Genomic DNA, 22,592 nt, shown 5'->3' with positions numbered 1-22,592 from the left:
ACAAGTGAGTGTCAGAGTGTCTGCAGGGGGTGTGTGGGAGCAGTGTGAGTGCCAGGGACAGTTCCTGCCACAAGAAATAGGCTTGAGGCTCGTGTGTAGATGAGAAAATACCAGTTCTCATGATAACTCACTGAGGTGTTGGTCAGAACGCACAATTAGGACAAAATTGCACTCCCAGATCTCCCACCCACACCTCTACTCCAGCATTTTGTTGACTCCACTCGTTTCCTCCTCACTGCTGGCAGCAAGCAGGGTGGGAGTGTTGCAGACTGAGGAGAGTCTGGTGCTGTGTTTGCTTATCACAGTGAATTTGACAGGAACACACTGATTGCTGCTGTCTGCAATCTCTCTGCCAGTGCTGTTTACATCCACTGAAATCAGTAGCCCTAACATGCAATTATTACCTTGTCTAAATTGGATTTTTATTTTTGCCTGCTGCCTCTTGATTCCTGATTTTTAATCCACTACCTTGCATGAGTTTTTTGTTTGTCAAAAAGCCACAGTTCATCTCCTTAAACCAGAGCACTGACACGTATTTTCTCATCCACATTCTGATGTAAAGAGGTGAACTGTGGCTGTTTTGCATGGTGGGGTTTTGTGAGGGGTGAGGGGATGGATGGAAGTGTGCAGCAGTGCAGCCACAAGCTCCTGAGATTTGCACAAGCACAGCTGGGAGAATCCAGGCCCCACCCAGAGTTTTTTACTGGGGTAACTCAGGCTGAAACCCCAGGAGAGGCAGCAGCTGAGTGTTGGGAATGCCCCAGCTCAGAGCTCTCAGGCTGCTGCATGGGTGTTTGTGGTTCTGCATGCCTTGGTGCTGCTGATTTTTCCCTGGGGCTGTTTTGTGGTACCTGTTTCTCTGCTGCTTCCCAGGGCTGTGTGCAAGAAGTTTGGGCTGCACGTGAGCAGGCTGATGTTGGCCTTCCTGGTGCTCAGCACGGGCATGTTCTGTGCTTCTGCAGGTGAGTTGGCTTGGCACTGGCACTGACAAACGTTCAGAGAGAAGAAAATCACATCTCCAGGGTGCTCTTTGTTGTATTCCCATGACAGAAGAGGCATTGATTCAAGTTTTGTTCTCTGTGTTACAATTTCCAGGCCTGTTTCTGTTGCTGCCTCCTGTTTTTTAATATTTGCAGTGCCTTTAAACAGGCTCTTGGCCTGCCTTCCTTGGACAGCCTTTGTTCTGAGGAAGGAGCTGGCACTTTGGCACTTTGGCACTTTGCCTTTGTGTGCTGTCCCCTCTGGCTGGCTGTACCTGTTTTCCCAGCCTCTGTAAGACCTGCAGCAGGCGTTGTGTGAAGTGTGGGGAAGCTGTGCTGACCTTTAATCCCCTTGTGTTGCAGCTTTCCTGCCCAGCAGTTTCTGCATGTACACCACGGTGGTGGCCATGACAGGCTGGTACATGGACAGGACCTCGGTGGCAGTGCTGGGGGTGGCTGCTGGGGCCCTGCTGGGCTGGCCCTTCAGCGCAGCTCTGGGGTAAGGAGCACTCTCTGCCCTTTCTCAGCTGCTTTTCACCTGCCTGGGGAGAACCAGCGGGCACTGAGCTGCCAGCTTAGCCCAGGATCGTTGCTACAGCCTTCCTGGCTTTTGGAAAACTCAGGTTGGGCAGATTTCCTGGCATTAATTTGGGTAAAACCTGGGCTGGATGATGAATCTGGAGTAGGAGCAGAGTGGTGGTTCTGTCTCTTGCTTTGAAGGGGCAGCAGAAGCTGCAGTGGGGTTCTCAAAGCCTCCAGCTGACAGCTGGTCTCTCTTCCAGGCTTCCTATTGCCTTTGACTTGTTGATCCTGAAGAAGAGGTGGAAAAGTTTCCTGAACTGGTGTGTGGTGTCCTTGATCCTGTTTTTGGTGAGTGCCTGCCACTGTGCTGGTGTTCACAGGGGTCTTAGGATGAGGGAAGAGACCAGGATCTGACTCCATGTTTCAGAAGGCTGATTTATTATTTTATGATATATATTATATTAAAACTATACTAAAAGAATAGAAGAAGGGATTTCATCAGAAGGCTGGCTAAGAATAAAAAGGAAAGGAATGATAACAAAGGCTTGTGACTGACTGAGACAGTCCGGACAGCTGGGCTGTGATTGGGCATTAATTAGAAACAACCACATGAGCCCAATCCCAGATGCACCTGTTGCATTCCACAGCAGCAGATAACCATTGGTTACATTTTGTTCCTGAGGCCTCTCAGCTTCTCAGGAGAAAAAATCCTAAGGAAAGGATTTTCCATAAAATGTGTCTGTGACATGCCACAACACAAAGAGGGAATGGATGGCAACACAAGGAATGAGTTCCTTTAGGAAAATCTGCTGGAGCTGCTGCACTTTAACCAAAATCTGCTTTCCTCCAGGTGCCCTTGGTGGTGGTGGACAGCTATTACTATGGGAAGCTGGTGGTGGCACCTCTCAACATCGTTTTGTACAATGTCTTCACCCTCATGGGCCCGATCTCTACGGTGAGTTTGGGGTACCAAGCCAGGGAGGCAGCCCGAGGTTTCCTGGCTGCCCTGGCCCTCGATTTGCAGTGCTTCTTGTGCCGTGCCCTACAGCAAAAGCAGCTGCCAGCTTCTGCTCCTGCCAGCTCCGAGGGCTGCAGCTGCTGCTTCTGGACACGGGATGTCTCTGTCGAGCTGGCAATGCACTCCCGGTTCCTCCAGCCTGGGAGCTGTGCTGCTTTCCTGCACTTTCCACTCCCGTGAAACTGCCAGGAGGTGTCTCACTGGCTGGGCACAAGTGGCCCGTGTGTGTTTGTCAGCTTGAATCAGTCCCTGGCTGCTGCTCCTCGCAGTCAGGCTGCAGAACTTTGGGAAAGTGAGGAATGGTGCAGAATCCACACTTCCTTCTGTCCATATCCTGCACTTCTAGAGGTGGAAATTAATTTCTAGCGGGGCTTCAGAAGGGCTGGCAGAGACCAGGGATGCCTGCAGCATCTCTGTCTCTGTGTGAGGCCAGAGGAGCTGTTCCAGGAGGGCTCAGCAGTGGGGAGCAGCAGCACCAGGGCCTTCTCTGGCAGCTGGCACTGAGGGGCTGTTCTGGGTGGTGCTGAGTGCTGATTTGTCACTTGTGCCTGGCACAGCAGGACAGCAGCTGCTCTGCCAGGGCTCTTGGCCTCTGCAGGAAGGCTCTGAAGTGTGGGGCTGGGAGTTTTGTGTAAGTAAACTCCAGGCTCTGTCTCTGATAGGTTTTGGCAGGGCCTTGTGCCTGACCTTTTCCACACTGGTGCATGAGTTGTTTCCAGAAGCCTCCAGGGACCCATCTGTCCTGAAGAGTTTTATTCACAGTGACATTCACACAACATCCTCGGGCTAGTAAAGGAGCCTGCCTGGAATTGCTCTTTAATGCAGTGTGGCCAGGACAACGCTGTGTGTTTAGAGAGCTTCAAAACACTGGGGAAAAATAACACTGCCAGGGGAGATGAAAGGCTGGCCAATCCCTCTTGGCTCTGGAAGCTGGGATTTCCCAACGTTCACATGATGGGGGCAGAGTCACCAGCCCAGATCATCTCCAGTGTAAGCACTGCAGTGTTTGTGAGACAAGGTTCAATTAATTTTTTTTTCCTCTGTCTTTAGCAATATGCTCCCTCTACATAAATATTGTCTGTGCAATTAATATTTCCCTGGAGTGATTTGGTTTCTACAGCCAAGGGAAAACAGCTGCCAAGAGTACATCCCTGTTTCTGAGGCTTTGGGGTGTTTTTGTGTACTTAATTTGTGACCAGAGTTTTGTCCCACTTTGGGAAGCTTTTTTCAGCTTGGGTGGAAGGTGCTGGAACTGCTCTGTGTGTGCCACCTTTCTCTGTGGAGCCCTGCTTCTTCAGCAGAGTGAGAATAAATGAAATTCAGTGAGCAGACTGTTCATTGTAGCAGCACTGAATCAGAACGAGGGCTGTGACTCATGACCAAATTATTGCAGCTTGGTTTCTGCTTGCCAGCTGCAGTTCCTGCACTCAGGCTTCAGCCCAGGGTGGGGCTCCTTGTCCCAAACCTCTTTTACAGCTCCCCTGCTCTGGCCTGAGCTGCCCTCACCATTCCTGTGGTCAAGGTGCAGCCTGGCTAAATTTGATTCACTCCTGAGTTCTGGAGTTGCTCCTGGGCCCATTCCCAAACCTCAGAGTTCAAAGCATTTTCTCACTGGGGTCTGACAGAGCTTCCAGCTGCTTTTCCCCATGGAACCACCGTGCCAGGAGCTGCCTGGGTGTTCCTTTCCCACTGCTTTCACCAGTCTGTCTCCTGGATCCCACCCCTGCCCAGCTCTGGGATGTGCATCCTTGCAGGAACATTCTCCAGCTCCTCTCCTGCTCTGCAGGCATATTCCCTTTACCGGAGAGCTCTCAGTGCCTCTGCCTGCTTCAGAGATGATGTTCTGGGCCAGGACTTCTTGCCTGCAGTGGGGTTGTTCCTTTTTGAGGCTGCAGTTCACCTTGAGCCGTGTGGATAAGAAGAATAAAACCCCTTTTGCCCTGGGAGGCTTTGAGCCTGAGTGCCTCTGAATGGCTGCGTCACCAGTGAGCCAGCCTGGTGCTCTTTGCCTGCTGTGCACTGTTCTCTTCTCTTATTGTCCCCCCTTTTTATTTTTTTTTTTTTTAGCCTCTCACAGAGAAGAAAATCCCTCATTGGAGAATGAGGGGAGGCTCCAGTGCTTGTTTTTTCTGGGCAATTCAGTCACACTGCAAAAAAATGTGAGCGAGCAGCTTTTCCTTTGGTGAAAGCTTCAGAGCAGCTGCTCTGTTTATTAGCAGTGTTATCTGGGCTGTGTTTGGATCGTGGAGTTGTGTTTCATGGAGTGTCCTTCACTCCTGACCCCCAGGCTGCCAGATCTGAAACCAGAGCAGAGAGAGGTGAATTCAGGGTAAATTCCCTTTGCTTTCCATTTCAGCCACAAAGGTGACAGGATGGTCCCTGGACTTGCCCTTCAAAGATTTAGAACTTATTTATATAATTACTGTTTGCTTTCCGAGCTAATAACTCAGGGTTTCCTCTATGAACCCAAGCTGCTTGGCCAGGCAGTGACTCCAGGGCCATGTTTGTGACATCCCCAGTGCAGCTTCTCCCCTTTTTTTAGCTGCAGGAGCTGCAGAACTCTCGGGTTTTCCTTGCTGCTATTCAGTTGTCTGATTAATTTCAACACGGACCCGATGTAAGTGGCTCTGATTGCAGGAAATTGCTGTGGCATGTGACACATGTCACAACAGTGCAGTGATTAAAGCCCCCGCGTGTCATTTACTGGCTGATTGAGCTAATCACACTGAGAGAGTGGGAAATGTGTGGAGAGGAACTGGCATTCCTCATTGTTAAGGGCTTTAAGCATCCTGAATTAAGAGTCTAAATAAATGACAGTTGGACTGGAGTTTCTTTCAGTTTACATCCTCAGAGCTTGCAGCCAGTTCCCAAGTGTGGAGGCAGAGCTGCCTGGCTCCTGTTTGTGTCAGAACAGGCTGAATTTGGGACATTTCAATAGTGCTGAGTGAAAGGAGGGACCAAAAGCAGCATTTAGTGGCAGAGTCTTTGTTGGGGTGAAGGGAGAATACAAACTCCTTTCCTTCTTAATCCTTTTTGGTACCTTTTCTGTTGCTGCCAACCCAGAATGAACATCCTCACTCCAGAATTACAGGACATTGTGTGGTTTTGTGTGACTCCTCTGCAGTTAGGAAGAAAGAATGAATTTGGGGTCAAATTTCCCAGTTTTACAAGTCTCCACCTCTGCTTCCTTGCTGTCCTTCTGAATGCGGGGCTGAGCTCTGTGTCACAGAGTTCTGCTGGCTCTGGGGTTCATGAGCAACAGGTGGAATACTGGCTATTTTTCACCCTCGGATTAAAAATAAGGAGAAATATAATTTCTGAGCAGGAAGACAGTGGAGTTCCTTGGGCAGGGGTGAGTGTGAGATACTCACACAGGGCTGTGTCAGGCAGAGAAGGGCCAAAGCTGCTGCTCCATCCATTCATGCTTGTGCCTCAAACCTTTTTTTTTTTTTTCCTTTTTTCTCACCCTTCAGGTACAGAGCCCTGGTACTTCTATTTCATCAATGGCTTTCTGAACTTCAATGTGGTTTTTGTGCTGGCCCTGCTCGTGCTGCCTCTGACCTGTCTGATGGAGTGTCTTCTGCAGAAATTCCGTGGTGAGTGCAGGGTTTGCCTGCCCAAGGGCAGCTTTTCCTTACTGGGAGTGAACCTGGGAGCAGGGAGAGCCTTTGGAGCACCAGGAGAGTTCCTGGAGCTCATTAAGGTTCAGGATTGTTCCTTGCCTCCACCTCAAGAGGAAAAATGTGTTAAAAAAGGTGAGCCTGAAAAGGTTCCTGAGCTTCATTGTGACATTTAATCCATCAGGAGTGGCCCAGTCAATAATCCTGAAGAGGGAGGAAGCTGAACCTGGTGTTGTTCCCACCTTGTCTGCAGCTGGGAATGGGGAGAAACCTTTTGGGATTGAAGCTGGGCTGTTCTGGCCACTGTGGGTTTTTCAGCTGCCAGGACTGAGCCCTGCTCTGGGAAGTGTCCCTGTGGGTGTGGATATACTGAGAGTTTAAAAAAAAAAACCAAAAAAAAAAAAAGAAGAACCAGAATATTCCCTATTTCACACTGGGCTTTTTCTTGAACAAAATGACATCAGTTTGAGCACATGACACTTGAGAGTGACTCCAGAGGGGAAGTGTAAATTCCTTTCTGCTGTTTTCCTAAGGAAAATTCATCAAGGCTCAGCAGCAGCCTCCAGATCCAGATTCATCAGTCCAGTCACTGCTTTGCTCTGTTTTTTTGGTTTTTTTTAACTGACTACAACAAACAGTAACACAATCCTCGATGAAAATGTATGTTAAGGGGTGTTTGCTTGTGTCTGTTCCTTGGCTGTGAGTGACAAACTCTCAGAAAGCAGTAAAAGCTCAGTAGGAGCTCCTGTAAATGCAAGATTTCCTGCTGTTCACTTGGTGTTCTTGTACTTAACAGCAGGAGCGACTCTGCCAAGTGCTTTGTTCTTATTGTCTGTGAAATGCCGGTGGCTTAATTGCTTAACTCTGCTGTTGGGAGTAGCGAGGGGTAGGAAAGGGACTGAAAATTGTCGGGCAGTGTAGAGCCCTCCTCAGTGTGACTGAAATTCAGGGTAATTGTTGTTATTTTTGAATCAGTTATTTCCTCTGTTCGGCAGAAGGCGCCTGGGAGACCTCTCCCGGTGTTATTTTTGTAATGAGGCAATGAAGGCTGGGCAAACTTCGGGCTCTAAACAACCATTTGGGAGGGGAAGGGCAGCTCCTGAGGAGGCCTTTTCTGATCTTTGTGTGTACAGTGCCCAGCAGGAAAGGCAGCACTCCTGTCTGCCTCCTCAGACCTGGCAGCTCCTGATGGCTTTTGTGTCTTCTTGGATCCACTCACTCTTGTTTTCTGCTTCTGCTCTTCCTAAGGCCGTTGGGATTGTCAGTATTGTAGGAATCTGCAAAAATCCTCTGAGGAAAATGCCCTGCTGGCTGTTTGGGGTGTGTTACCTGGGGTTTTAGCAGCAGTGGTGCTCAGGACAGGGCGTGTTTGGGTCTCCAGAGTGGGCTTTGGGCGTGAGAGGGGATTGTGCAAGAGAAGGAATTCTTGCATTGCTCCTTTGCTGAGGTTTTGTTTCCTCCAGTTCAGAATCTGGGCCGTCCCTACTGGCTGACCCTGGCTCCCATGTACATCTGGATGCTGATTTTCTTCAGCCAGCCCCACAAAGAAGAGAGATTTCTCTTCCCCATCTACCCCCTCATCTGCCTCTCTGGTGCTGTGGCTCTCTCTGCTCTTCAGGTAAATTCCAGTGGTTTTTAATAAATAGCTGAGAATATTTCCCAGCTGTTATTTCATGGTGACTTTGAGTTGTTCTCCAGTCCCAAACGGGAATTCTGGAGTTGTGGTGCTCTAGTGCCAACAGCACCCAAAATCCAAGAGGTTGCTGAGGGTTCAGTGACCTGCTGATGGAATTGTGCCTCCTTGGCTGCTCAGCTCCAAGGGCAGGAATGTGGGTGTGTAGGAAATGCATTTTGATGTGTCTCAGAAGGAATCCCTCCCTCACTGGGCTGAAAAAAAAAGGCAAAAGGATCTCATTTAAATGTTGGGAATTGCATTGAACATTTGGAAGAGCCAAAAACTGGATGTTTAGTAAACATCACTTGAAACACTTCACAGAGCAAAGCACTAATAGAGACTGATATAAACCTTCCCAAAGCTCAGAATTATTCATCTCCTGCTGTTAAAAAGGCTCAGGAATGCAGCCAGGAGTCCCTGCTGGAGCCTGTTCCAGCTGTTTGGCCTCACCCTGCTGTTGCAGCTCTGTCCTGCTGTGCAGCACTGCTGCAATTCCTGCCCACCCTCAGTCCCTCATCCTTCCTCTGCTCAGGTGCTGTTCTCACCCTGGATCTCCACCACTCCCAAATGGGTTCCAGTCCTTGCCTTCACACAGGATCCAGCTTGGAATGGCACCAATTTTCTGGCTCTGACTGAGAATTCCTCTGTGCTCTCAGAACATCACAGAGCAGTGTTCATTTATTTTTATTGTAACTATGGCTTGAGGAAAGCTTCCTATACGTTTCTTGCATATTTTGCCACTGTTTGATGACATTTTGCCCAGTATGGAGCATCCAGCTGAGAATCTGGAGCTGATTGCCCACCAGCAGGACAAGCTTGTCACTGTCCCCCTCCAAACTATGTGGATGTTATGAGAAAAATGCAAACAGGACAAGAGAAGCAGAAAGCAGCTGAGGGTAGGGAGTGAATAACCACTCCTGCAGAGCAGCAGGGAGGGACCAAGGCAGGGACTGGATGCATTTCCTCCTGGCTATTCCCAGAATGGCTTTTTAATTGAAAAAAAAACCCAAACCTAAAGGGCTTTTCTTTTTATCAGTTTTTTTTAATCGATTTTTTCTTTTTATCGATTTTTCTTTTTATCGATTTTTCTTTTTATCAATTTTTCTTTTCATCGATTTTTCTTTTATCAGTTTTTCTTTTATCACTTTCAGAGTGACTTGTGTTCAAAGCTGGACGCAGAATGTGCTCTGTGGTGTTTTATTCACTTCAAAGCTGTGGTTTGTGCAGGCAGGGTAAACAACCAGAGGTCACTCTGGAAATCTGGGTCATGGAGCTTGTGTTAGGCAGGAGTTCAGTCCAGCATGGAAAATCAGGTGAGTCTGCAGGGAACTTCTGAAAGGAACTCTTGCCCCTGGTTTACCTGGGAGCAACCAAGCTGCAGCCCCTGAGAGAGAACTTTAGGTCCAGAGGCCTTCCTAAAAGCATAAAAAGCACTGAAATACCCCAAATTATCACTTAAATAAGACCAAACCCTATGAGCTTCTGTCATTTTGATGGCTCTGAATTAAAAAATCTGGTGGGGGATACACTGTTGTAAGAGCTTTATGAAAAAATGAGAATTTTGCTGAATGGATCAGAGTTGGAGTAACTTCATATTGTCTCTCTTTTTTTTTTAATCTCTTCCCTGAGAAATGTTACCACTTCATCTTCCAGCGCTACCGCCTGGAGCACTACACAGTGTCCTCCAACTGGCTGGCCCTGGGGACTGTCCTCCTCTTTGGCCTTTTGTCACTGTCACGCTCTGTTGCCTTATTCAAAGGTTGGTGTTTCACATTTGCCCTCTGCTCTCCTGGCTCTGGGGCTCGGGGCTGCAGAAGTTGTGCTGTAGAAAAGGGAGTTGACAGGAAAATTTCGTGGGAGACTGAGCTGAAATCCCTCAAGGAAGAGTTTAATGGAGTAAAGCAGGGTAAAACACAGAATTCCCAGCAGGAAGGAGGAGGTTTCATAATGTGGACTCCTGCTGGATTCCCCCACAAAGGTTTTGCTTGAAAACCTTCAAATGATGTTACCTGTGCCCTGCAGGTAAAATAATTTATTGAGAAGTTTGTCCTTGAGAAGTTTGGGTGTTGTTGCTGCAGGGGAAGGAATAAATTCTGCTGGTCACCATTAATTAATTATTAATTATACATTCATCCATATATATGTGTGAATGGGTCACCAAATTACATCACTTAAAAATCCTCTTCACCTTTCACCAGTAAACTCCACTGATCTAAAACCTGACTCTTTTCAAAGGAGATACTTCAGCCTTCAGATGGATAATCCCACTTGGAAAAGCATTTTCCTGTGTAAAATGTGAATTAGGTGCATGAGTCCTTAATGGAGATGGAATCAAAGCCTTCCCACCTCATCAGTATTTTTTGGGGGGGTTTTGGTGGCCATTGACAGCCAGGACAGGGAAATGTGAATAAAATTGGTAGGGGCACCAAGGGTAAGAGGGGAAGCTTTGAATCCAGCCACTTCTTAGCAGAGACCATTTCATTTATTCACTGAGTTACCAGTTAAAAATTTATACATGAAACAGGCTTTAATTAAATAACCCTTCTTCCTTTAACCTTAATTATGATGTTCTGCCTCCCACAGGCTACCACGGGCCCCTGGACCTGTACCCTGAATTCCACAGGATTGCCACTGACCCCAGCATCCACACGGTGCCAGAGGGGAGGCCAGTGCATGTCTGTGTGGGAAAGGAGTGGCACAGGTTCCCCAGCAGCTTCCTCCTGCCAGACAAGTGAGTGCTGCCATGGGAAAGGGGCAATTAGGGCAGGTGGATAACGAGGGGCACAGTAATGGGTGTGGGGAACCCTCAGGAATTGGATCTCTGGTGTCACCAGCAGTGTCATAAACAATATTAAACTACCCAGATAAAGGATTCTGAAGGTTTTTCATCAGAAAAACTGGCCACAAGTTCCTGGGAGTCTCTGGTGTGCCTGGGGATGGTGTCCTTGGTTTTGGGGCCCAAAAGTACCCAAATAAAGGATTTTGAAGGTTTTTAATCAGCACACTGGCCACAAGTTCCTGGGGATCACCTGGGGATGGTGTCCTTGGTTTTGGGGCCCAAAAGTACCCAAATAAAGGATTCTGAAGGGTTCTGATGAGCACACTGGCCACAAGTTCCTGGGGATCCTTGCTGTACCTGGGGATGGAGTCCTTGGTTCTGGTTTTGGTGCTCAGAAGTACCCAAATAAAGGATTCTGAAGGGTTCTGGTCAGCACACTGGCCACAAGTTCCTGGGGATGGTGTCCTTGGTTTTGGGGCTCAAAAGTACCCAAATAAAGGATTTTGAAGGTTTTTAATCAGCACACTGGCCACAAGTTCCTGGGGATGGAGTCCTTGGTCCTGGTGCTCTCACACCATGCTCTCCCTGCTCTCTGCAGCTGGCAGCTCCAGTTCATCCTGTCAGAATTCCGGGGCCAGTTGCCCAAACCCTTTGCCAAGGGGCCCTTGGCCACCAGGATCATTCCTGCAGACATGAACGACCAGAACAAAGAGGAGCCATCTCGATATGTAAGGATTTGCTCTGCTTTCTTTCCCTTACCTCACTGGATAATGGAAATTATTGCAATGCCTCACAGTGGATCTCCCCATTTCTGCTGGATAATATAAATTAATTCAATACCTCTCCCCATTTCTGCTTCCTGGGGAGTTCCAAAGCAAAATTGGTCCCTCTGCAGCACTTGGAAATCTCCCCATTCTTGTGAGTGGCTTCTGTTTGCCTTTCATCTGCCAGTTTGAAAACATAATGATAATAAAAGAAGCAGCAGAAGTAAGAATTCCTAATTACTGCAGTTTTGGGTTTAGTGTAGTGTGTTAATGTGATCACAGGAATGAGTAATTTGAAGTCCCCCACAGAAAATATTTGTCACTGAGCAGGAATTGAAATTTTCCTCTTTCATTTCTTTTTAAATATAAAACTATTCATCATATTTTCAACTGAGGAGGAGGAACTTAATTTGGAACTTAATTGCATTAGTGGGAATCTGCTAAGATAATGTATATTGGTATTATTGATTTATTTCCTGGTTGAACTAAACAAAACACAGATAGGAATGTCTTAAAATTACTGCTAGCTAGCAATGTTTAAAATTACTGACAGGTTCAATCTTGGCAGTCTTCTGGGTTAAAAGTCTTATTTTGAGGCTCATTATGCAGTTACTGGAAATGGGAAGGAGGCGTGTTCCCACCTGAGAGGAGCTGTCTGCTGCAGTGCATTTAATTTATGAAATCTTTAACTGGGGCTTATTTTTAGCACAGACAGCTGGCTGCTCCAGCCTGTGACTAATAGAGCAAAACACACTTTTGTTTCATGCTTGCTCCTTAATGTCACCCTACAACTTTGTTCTTTCTCATGCAAGCTCAAGGGCCTAGGACTTGAGAAATCAGAAATTAAACAGGGGCTTAAAACTCTTACTTTTGGCCTGCTAATTACACCAGGAGATCAAGATCTTTCCCCAGATTTAGTGAGTACCAGCATGTTCAGATTTTTTTAAAGAGTAGAAGAATAATTAGCAAGAACTGGTCAGGACTGTGAGAGGGGATAAATCTCAATAGCACGAGGCTGTTGGTCATTTAAAGGGGAGAAAACAAATGGTTCAGGAGGATTATCTGAGCCATGGATAAAGCCTTTAATGGCTGTGATCTCACTGTTCCAGGTGTGAGTATCTATTACTGCTCTGCTTGGAAATGGAAGAGGGAACCTCAGTGTTCCTGTTGCTATGAGACACTGGGGGAAGAGTGATTTGATCTTGTTTTGCAATCTCTCTTTCCTTAATCACATCGAGCTGCACTTACCTTGCACTTGCCCAGCTGGGGAGGTGCATTTGTCTCTGAAAGTGCTAAGAAACAGATAAGGAATATTATTTCTTCCCAAGATACATCCAAGCAGGACCAGCAGATTAGGCTGAAAGCTGCTAACAGCAGCTGCCTTCAATGAAAAGGGTTTTTAAGCATTTTCTCTTCACTTCCAGCACCCTCCAGACCCCGTGGCAGCAGCAGATGTGCCCTTAGCTCCAGCTCTGGGCTGTTCCCACTCCTGTCAGCCAGGGTGGGATCCAACTCAGCTCTCCTCCACTTGGCAGAGCAGTGGTATCAAATAAAGAAAGAGTGGGAGGAGGAAAAGGAAAGGGGAACAGAAGAGGAGAGGATGTAGTTTAGAAATCCCTCACAGCTTTGTTCAGCAGAACGAGTTCCTTTCTTTCATTTCAAGGTCTGGGCATCACCCAGGTCTTGTGTAAATCTCAAAATGAATGCAGAGGTGCTGTGTTGGCCCTCAGAGCAGGAGGAATATCATCCTTGGCTTCATTGTAATTGAAGGAATGTGAAAATACAAGGGAAACGTGGCTTGCACCGGGAATTTGGAGTCAGGGCAGCATTTAGGATGAGGCAAGTGAGGTCCTTGAGGCAGCAACTTGTCTTTCTCTGAATGATTCTCCATCACTTCCAGAAAAACTCGGTTAGTGGTTTGGGAGTCCTTGTGCTAATGAGCCAGAGCCTCTTCCAGGGCCTGGAATGTTCCTCTCACACAGAGCACAAAGTGGATTCAGCATCCTCAGCTGCGTTTCCTGTGGTGTAATTTCATTTGCCACTCAGTTGTGATGCCACAGAGCCATCTGCTATCCACCTAATTAAATTGTTTCCAGCCTAAATTGTTACATCAAACCCCAAAGGTGCTTCAAAAAAGGGATCTCAAGCACGGCCAAGAAAGTTGGCAGTAAAATTTTGTGGGAGAGTGAGCTGAAATCACTCAAGGAAGAGTTGGAGGGAGTAGGGCAGGATAAGACACAGGGCTCCCAGCGGGAAGGAGGAGGTTTCATAATGTGCTCTCCAGCTGGATTCCCCCACACAATGAATGGTGTCACCTGTGTCCTGCACAGAGCTTTCCACCTGCTGCGGGGAGTGCAGCCCCTTCTGACTGCTGTGAGTGAGCACAGAGCCTAAAGCCAGCACTGTCTGTGTCCCTGCAGATTGACATCTCCAAATGCCACTACCTGGTGGACTTGGACACAGCAGCAGAGACCCCCAGGGAGCCCAGGTACTCCTCCAACAGGGAGGAGTGGGTGACCATTGCCTACAAGCCATTCCTGGATGCTTCCAGGTAGGATTTGCACTTTGGAGAGGGAGGGATGGGGCAGTCTGGGATTTCTGTTTGCAAAAGTGGGCAGGGAGGAGAGATCCATGGGCAAATGCCAGCTTGAAATGCAATTCCCAGCAAAATGGAGCCTTTGTCAAACTCCTGCTTGCAAAATTTATGACCTAAGTTGCTTTAGAGGGTGAAACCCTGGGAGGAGGGTGGTGAGGAATATTTTTATAAAGAAATAAACAATTTCTTTATAAAGCTTCCTCTGAAGCCATGTTTTTTGGGAGTTGCTTTCCAAAGAAATGAGGTGGATGTGACCTCCTCCCAGGAGACTTTTCACTCTGTTCTGTCCCAGCCAGATTCAAGACAGGCATAAATCATCAGAGGGGATGAGATCTGAAGAATGTTCTGGAAGCTGGCAGAGAGGGGAGGCAGTCAGCAGGGCCACACCTTGATGAGGCACCAGAAAATCCATGGGAGAGATCCCTGCTGGAGTCTGTCCTACAGAGCTGTGCTGCTCACTGAGCACCTTGCTGCAGGCTCTGGGATTTGCTCAGCTCCAGGCTGGCAGGGAGTGGGATCAGGGCTGGGAATGATGTTCCTGCATTCCTGCAAACACAGGAACACTCCTCAGCTGTACAAGGATGTGATTTAGCCCTTCAGAGCTCCTGAAGGTGTCACCCCAGGACAGAGGCTGGAAAAACCTCTGTACCAAACCAACCCAGAGTTCAGTGCCCTCCTGTTTTCCATGAGGGACCCGATTGCTTCCTGCCTGGGCCCTGCAGGGAGTGGGGCTGGGAAGAGCAGGGCAGGGATGGGGGTGTTTGGGCAGCTCCCAGGAGGGCTCTGCTGTTCCCAGCTCCCTGACACAAACAGCTTTCCTTGGCAAGGTCTTCCATGAGCTGCATTTTCCAGGACAACCTGCTGCTACATTGGGGCAAGGGGGAGGTGGCCAATGACTTTTATTAACGAGGCAATTGAGGCATCAAAGGCTCTCCTTGTGCAGAAGATTTGCCCTTAAATGTGCATTTCTGCTTTAAAGCCACATTCGTGTGTTCTCACAGCTGCTTTATCTTGCTTGCCTGATCTCTGGAGCTGAGTTGAGGTTTCAGGTTTGCAGTTCTGCGGTTGCAGAGCAAGGGGCAAAAAAAAAAAAATCAACCCAAACCATGGAGCACCTCCCCAGCTCAGCCCAAAGCGCAGCTCTTGTGTGAAAATCAATGAAATCAGTGAAATCAATGACCCCAGCAGCTCGGTTCAGTCCTGCTGCACTGGAGGCTCTGGGGCTCACTGTGAGCCTCCCATTGACGTCAGCAAGTGCAAATGTAAATCTCAGCTGGCTCTGATAAATGCTGCTGCTAATTGAATTAGAGAGCACTCCGAGCCACCAGCTAATTATGCTCCTCAGGAAGCTGCTTTGCCAAGGTCCATTTAATTCTATATTGGCTGAATGCTCCGAATCTGGCACAGAAAAGGGGAAATATATCACAGCTCCCCTCTGAGGAGCACATATTTTCCAGCTCTTTAGGGCTGAGCTGTCTGCTTGCTCCAAACACTTGGGTTTTCCATCAAAAAAAAAAATAAAATTCTCTGTGCAAAATTAATGATTGGGTCACCTTGCAGGAACATAGCATTGATAAGAGGCTGTCTTGTTCCCTTTAATGCTGTTTTCCTCGGGTTGTTTTCCATATTTTTGTTTTTAAAGTAGCTGAATTACTTCTGAAATGCGTGTGTTGGTACAGAACTTAACCTCCAGAGGAAGTGCAAACATTAAAGGGCTTTCAGAGAGCTTTGATCATGAGCTTCTTGTGGCTGGGAGGCTCTGGGACCCGCCCAGGTGGCACTGGGACCTTCCCAGGTGGCACTGAGACCCGCCCAGGTGGCTCTGGGACCTTCCCAGGTGGCTCTGGGACCTGTCCCTGTGACTGGAACTTGCCCAGGTGGCTCTGGGACCTGTCCCTGTGACTGAGACCCGCCCAGGTGGCTCTGGGACCTGTCCTTGTGACTGGAACTGGCCCAGGTGACTCTGGGACCTGCCCAGGTGGCACTGGGACCTTCCCAGGTGGCTCTGGGACCTGTCCCTGTGACTGGAACTGGCCCAGGTGGCTCTGGGACCTGCCCAGGTGGCTCTGGGACCTGCCCAGGTGGCTCCGTGGCAGAGTTCAGCCTCATTCGTGCCATTCCCTGCTCTGCTCCTGCCTCTCTGAGCTCTGCTCTCACCAATCTCAGGTTACAAAATGCAGTTTTAGGAGGGATCTCTCACCAGTGCAGGTGCCCAAGTGCTGCCAGTCCATGTTAGTCTGGGAATATGGGAACATCTGGAACATCTTCACTTGGGGTTTCCTTCCATCCCACAACAGCTTCCTCTGGCACTGCCGGAGCAGCTTTTGAGCTGTTTCTCCTGAAATTCAGGCAGACACAGGCTTAGCTCCAAGGCTCACGGTGCTTCCAGCTCTGGGAGCTGCTCTGTCCTGCAGCAGCGCCTCTTTCAGAGCCCAAAATCCCTGGCAAAGCAGCCCCTGCTCAGCCAGCCTGGAGCAGCCCTGCTGCTGGGAGCCGAGTGCTGATCCAGGCTCCACACACTCCATCTCCGGGGGACAAATTTAGCAGCAAATGCAAATAGAACATTAAATATATTCCCTGTCATCTGTCACCCAGCCCCTTCCGTGTGCCATCTGCTGTCTGAGGTGGCTGAGCTGACACGGGGAGGTGACAGGAGGTGAAGGTCCCCTCTGTCTCTGAGCTGGGAGGCTGCAGGAGCTGCTGGTCCCAGCTGAGCCCAGCCAGGCTGTGCCAGAGCCTCGGCAGCCCCTGGGGAGATGCAGCTCCCAGTGGCAGTTCCTGCCTTTGTTTTTCTGCTGCGTTTTTGAAAGATCTCCAGTGCAGGCAAACAAAACACAATCCGTCTTTCTGATGGGGAAAAAAAAATAATAAAAATCGCTCGAATTGGGTGTGCAGAGCAGCAGAGCTGGGGGGTGAAGTGACCAGCGGGAGTGTGCCATCCCTGAGCACTCAGCAATCCAGATCTGAGAGTCTGAGAGCTGCTGCTGCTGCTACTGCTTTTCCAAGGTTTCTGTGACTCGGGTGACACTCGTGGCTGGCAGGGTTGATGTTTTCCCATCCAGGTGATCTTAAAGACACAAAAAGAGCAGCTGTGGTGCTGAGGAAGCAAAGCTCTGCCTCAGCCCCGATTTCAATGGGTTGCTCAGATTTTTGAAGCCTCACAAAGCTCAGAGCTGCTGCTGAAGGAGGTTTTATTTGTCCACTTCACACCGAAACCCGGACCGTACCATTAGTGAGAGAATACATTCATTCACAATGCCCTCAGCCAGCGCAGCTCCAGCAATTAGCAACCCAATCAAAGGTGCTAATTTCACCCAGACATCATTAAGCCCTCCGTGCTCCACTGGTCCCGTTTTTGAAAGGCTGTGAAATGCCAGCTCCCAGCCCTGGCAGGGCGTGGGGTGAGTGTGGGTTTAGAGCTGCCCAGCCCTCTGTAATTCAATATTTCCACAGAAGATCGGCTCCAGAGCCAAACTGCAAAATGCCAGTGCCCACTGGAGCTGCTTTTTGCTTCTCAGAGAGGCGTGGGGCAAAAAGGATGGGATAGAAAAGATGGGATAGAAAAGAGGAGATTCCAGGGGGGAAACGACCCCTTCACCTTCACAGTGCCCCGAAAGACAGAGCTGTGTGACCCCCAGGAGCCCCTGGTTGCTGATATCTGGGATTTCATGTCTTTCAATAATTACAGTTCAGTTGAATTTCTCTCAATAATTTCAATACTCCATAATTACTCTCAGTAATTACCTCCCTGCCCTCTCTCCCACTCAGTCCTGCTGGAAATGGACGGTGGGCACGAGGTTGTGTTGGATTTGTGTTGAACCCCGGATAAGGAGGGAATTATGAATCTGACTCCATGGTCTCAGAAGGCTCATTTATTATTTTATGATACTATATTGTATAAAATAATACTATACTAAGATTTCCCTCTAATATATAACCCTCCCTTTTAATTTTTAATTCTTAGGGAATTTAGGGGTTTTCCTTCCCCATTGTTTCTTTCATCTTTCAATGTCTAATTTCATTTATCAGCAAACCTAAAGTTTATTTGTAAAAGCAAATCTCTTTATCCATTCATCAATCAGTGGAATCCTTCCCATTGTTTCTTTTCTCTCCCAGTGCTGGTTTTATCCACCAGCAGCTCCACAGCTTGTTTGTAAATACAAATCTGCTATTCCTCTCATAAATAACCAAGCAATACAGAAAGGATACTTACAGAATGCTAAAAAGGTAATAATGAAAACTTGTGACTCTCTCCAGAGTCCTGACACAGCTTGGCCCTGATTGGCCAAAGAGTGAAAACAACTCACAGCAAAATCCAATGAAACAATCACCTGTGGGTGAACAGTCCCCAAACACATTCCACATGAGCAAAACACAGGAGAAGCAAATGATATAAAATTGTTAAATTAAAAAAAAAGATAAAAAATAAAATAAAAAATAAAATAGATAAAAAAGAAAATAGATAAAAAAATAAAATAGATAAAATAAATAGATTTTTTTAAAAAGATAAAAATAAATAGATGAAAAAATAAATAGATAAAATTGTTTTCCTTTTTCTCTGAGGCTTCCCAGGAGAAAAATCCTGGGCGAAGGGATTTTCCAAGAGATTTCTTGAAGGGATTTTTCCAGAGAACGTGAATGCCGCACAGCTTGGACTCTTAGACCTGTGCCAGCCAGCTCTGGTGGCACCAAGAGGAGAGGGTTGGGCGCTGAGGGATGATTTATTTTATTTTTCCTTTCCCTTCCTGCTGCCCCAGGTCCTCGCGGCTGCTGCGCGCGTTCTACGTCCCGCTGCTGTCGGAGCAGCACACGCGCTACGCCAACTACAGCATCCTGAAGGCCCGCAGGAGGCAGCCCAGGAGGAAACTGGGGGGCTAGGACACACCTGGGCCAGCCAAAAACCCGCCCAGAGCAGCTGCTGGCACTCCTGGAGAGCCGCCCCGAGGGAAGGATGGGGCTGGGAGGGTTCCCTGAGCAGCCCTGGCAGCCTCCGCTCCTCTGCCTCGAGCCATTGGAAAATCCAGCAGCCACCTGTGGATGGGGTGTCCCTGCTGCTCCCTGTGTTCCCTCCTACACCAGAGAAGAGAAAAATGGAAAATGAGATGGGGTATCCCTGCTGCTCCCCAAACTTCCCTTACACGAGAGAAGAGTAAAATGGAATATAAAATGGAAAATGAGATGGGGTATCCCTGCTGCTCCCCGTGTTCCCCTCCTACACCAGAGAAGAGTAAAATGGAAAATGAGATGGAAAATAAGATGGGGTATCCCTGCTGCTCCCCGAACCCCCCATACAACAGAGAAGAGTAAAATGGAAAATGAAATGGAAAATGAGATGGGGTATCCCTGCTGCTCCCTGTGTTCCCCTCTTACACCACAGAAGAGTAAAATGGAAAATGAAATGGAAAATAAGATGGGGTATCCCTGCTGCTCCCCGTGTTCCCTCTTACACCAGAGAAGAGAAAAATGGAAAATAAAATTGCCCTCTTATACCAGAGAAGAGAAAAATAGAAAATAAAATGGCCCTCTTATACCAGGGAAGAGAAAAATGGAAAATGAGATGGGGTATCCCTGCTGCCCCCCAAACTCCCCTTACACGAGAGAAGAGAAAAATGGAAAATAAAACAGGGGGTGGCACCTTGAGGTTCTGCTCCAGGCTGCAAATGTGGGAAAATCCAGCTCAAATTCTCTCTGTGTCTCCCCCACCTGCCCCTCTGCTCTCCTCACCTGCTGTGTCTTTCACCCAGGGAATTTTTCTTTCAGGTAACAAAGTTTAGGAATTTTCCAAAGGGAAAAGGAGGAAGAACACCTGACTGACAGTGAACTGGAATGCACTGGATCTCCAGGAGCGAACCCTCGTGCACCACAGAGGAACAGCCAAAGCTGCTCTGTCCAGGAGACATTGCCAGGGATAAACCTCTGCTTTTGGGAAGAAAGAACCAAACTGGGACAATTATGTGTTTAATGGGATCAATATTTGTATTATCTGTGAAGCCAAGTGTGTGTCTGCTATTTATAATGATTTTTTTTCAAGATCCTTTGACTTCTGGACTTCAGCATCTTAAAAATTCTGGAATCAACCAGAGAGGAGAAGGATGAATCCTTTCTTTCTTAATTTTTTTTTGCAGTTCTGTTTCCCAGAATAGCCAGGATGTGTTACGTGGGTCCAACATGCCTCAGAGCAGCGCTGTGCTTGTTAAATTTCTATTTTTAAATGTGCAGCATCACCAGCTGGATGGAGGGAGCTGTTTTCACTCACATGCCTGGAACTCTGTGGGATTGGGATTGGGATTGGGATGGGATTGGGATTGGGATGGAGCAGAGGGGATGTTCTGCACCTCCTTCGTGCTGTGGCTGTGGTTGGGTTGCTCTGACCAGGGGGTTGGGGAGCAGATTTGGATGTTTGGGATCCAAAAAAGGAAAAGCTCTGGGGATCCCTGTGTTGGTTCAGGTGGTGGGTGCAGCTCTCAGCAGGGTGGGAGGGCTGTGATCCAGCCTGATCCTGCTGGGACAGAGCAGGAGGAGCTGGATGAGCAGCAAGGCTGGGCTGAATCACAGCATCAACCTCAGAAACAGGAGGAGGTTCTGAATCCCATTAAGGGATTTTTTTCTTAATGCTTGTGCTGCAACCAGTGCCCTGCCCGGGGCCTGGATGGTCACACCATGGAGGATCCCAGTGCACCCCACTCCCTGGGGCAGCAGCTGGAAGCTGAGGCTCTAAATTCAGATTGAGGGGGTGTCAGAGTGGTGCCATCCCTGGGGAAATGCAGGTCCCACCTTCCCGGGTGGCAGCTGTGGAGCTCTGAGGGTTTCGTGCAGTGGCCGGGGAGGGCAGAGCTGGCACCAGGTTCTGTGTCTGTGTCCATCCTCTCCCCCCTCAGGGAAGTTCGCCCAGGGCTCTGTGGTGCTGCTGAATCCAAACCTGGACTTGCCCTGCTGGCTGCCTCTTCCCTTGCTCACCCCTGACCTGGAGTCACAGCAGGCACAGCCCGAGCAGGGATGGCAGCAGCTCTGGGCTGTCACTGTCACTGTCCCCTGCCCTCGGCCCTGGCTGGTGTGGGCACAGTGCTGTGAGCACCCACTGGAAACCACTGTGCCTGCTCCACCTTCCTTTCCTGTTCTGGAACTGATAACTTGGCCATAATTAGGAGTTACCAGTGTTTTCCAGAGGAACACAGCGAGTGTTTGTCCCTGGGAGTGAGCAGGGGCAGTGCTCAGCCCTGTGGGTTCTGCTGGGGAGGTGAATTGCTGGGTGAGTGTTAGACAGGACAGATCCCACCAACAAACAGCTTTTCACAGATCCCACAGGCTGCAAACACCTTGTGGGAGCACTGGGGGTAGGATGGTGGGGATGGACAGAGAGCAGAGATCTCTGAAACCAGGGCTGGGAACTTGGGGTTTACTGCAAAGGGCCAAGTGCAGGGCCCTGCTGGGAGCTGCCAGGCACAGCTGGAGCAGGAGTGAGAGAAGTAAAGAGAAAGGTAAAGAGGATGAGAGAGAGAAGATGAGAGGGTAAGAGGGTAAGAGAGTGAGGTTCCCATTACAATACAATAAATCTTCTTCTGTGTTGAATATTCTGATTCTCACTAACCAATCTAGTCAAAGACACAAATCCTACAGCATTTCCATACAGCCTATAAGAATCATTACATCACCATCCTGTGTTACATTTTAAACCCTATAAACTCCTCTTGGGCCCTTCTGCCAAGCTGCAGGGTCTGCTCTGCCCCTTGGGCCTGTCTGCAAGCAGAGGGTGTTTTTCCATCAAAAGGGGATCACCTTCAGCAGCCACACCATTGTTTTCCAGTTGTTCAGTAACTGAGGGATCTCAAAGCTTGCTTTCATTTCAATCTCGCTTATAGTTTCCATATTCTCCAAATCTTTTGCCAGGCAATAACATTGATGAGGCTTTCCTGTTTGGTCTCCCCCACCACACCTTCTCACAGATCTCACAGGCTGCAGACAAACATCTTTGCACAGAAAGGCTGAAGCTCCTGCGTCCCACCCAGCAGCTCTGGGCTCCTCCTCGTGGCATGGATGTAACCCCTGTCCAGCCCGAGGGAGTTCAGAGGAATCCTGTGTTGAAATGAGCAGCTTGGGCAGGCTCAGAGTGAGCAGCAGGGTGGGGAGCTGCTCCCTGGAATGCCCCAGCCTCAGAGCAGCCTGTCCAGGTGCTGCCCAGCCCAGCCCTGTTCTCTCCCTTGCACAAAGCCCAGGCTGGTTTGACCTTTCCTGTTTTTCATCCTCCCCCGGGAGCTGCTGGGGAAGCTCCAGCACTTGGAGTCAGCGGCCCCAGGGCTGTGGATGTGGCTGGGGGGTGATTCCACCGTGCCAGCTCTGGGCTGGGCCCTGCCTGGTGCTCAGGGCATGGCAGGGTCGTGCTCTCACCCTGATTTTGGCTTTTCCGCACCCCTGGCAGCCTCTGCAGCAGGTGCCAGGTGTGCTCAGGTGTGAGAATCCAAGGAGAGGAATTCATTCCCAGGTTTGGCTCCTTCCCTTCACAGCTTCCTGGGAATCTGCTCCCAGGACAGGAGCTCTGTGCAGCTCTGCCTGGATCACACCCAGCCCAAACCCTATTATTAGACTCTGCAAACTGCTGCCTTAGAGACAGCTTTGCTTATAAACCCCCATGATTTTCTCT

The 22,592-nt window shown here is 48.8% G+C and overlaps 1 protein-coding gene across 1 annotated transcript in view; it reads left to right on the top strand.

Moving 5' to 3' along the window:
* The window catches only part of ALG9 (ALG9 alpha-1,2-mannosyltransferase), a 34,785-nt gene extending 14,598 nt beyond the window's left edge, over nucleotides 1-20,187 (top strand). The window contains 12 exon segments of the mRNA XM_054517093.1: nucleotides 874-962; nucleotides 1,344-1,479; nucleotides 1,763-1,850; nucleotides 2,353-2,431; nucleotides 2,434-2,457; nucleotides 5,994-6,116; nucleotides 7,604-7,758; nucleotides 9,445-9,574; nucleotides 10,399-10,546; nucleotides 11,193-11,322; nucleotides 13,779-13,909; nucleotides 18,712-20,187. Of these exon segments, the coding sequence (XP_054373068.1) occupies nucleotides 874-962; nucleotides 1,344-1,479; nucleotides 1,763-1,850; nucleotides 2,353-2,431; nucleotides 2,434-2,457; nucleotides 5,994-6,116; nucleotides 7,604-7,758; nucleotides 9,445-9,574; nucleotides 10,399-10,546; nucleotides 11,193-11,322; nucleotides 13,779-13,909; nucleotides 18,712-18,832 (1,354 nt within the window). The 3' untranslated portion in view covers nucleotides 18,833-20,187.
* Nucleotides 20,188-22,592: the final 2,405 nt, after the last annotated feature.

The sequence above is a fragment of the Molothrus ater genome, chromosome 22 (genome assembly GCF_012460135.2).
Source record: "Molothrus ater isolate BHLD 08-10-18 breed brown headed cowbird chromosome 22, BPBGC_Mater_1.1, whole genome shotgun sequence".
In the NCBI taxonomy this organism is placed as follows: Eukaryota; Metazoa; Chordata; class Aves; order Passeriformes; family Icteridae; genus Molothrus; species Molothrus ater.
This window is presented reverse-complemented; position numbering and strand designations above follow the sequence as displayed.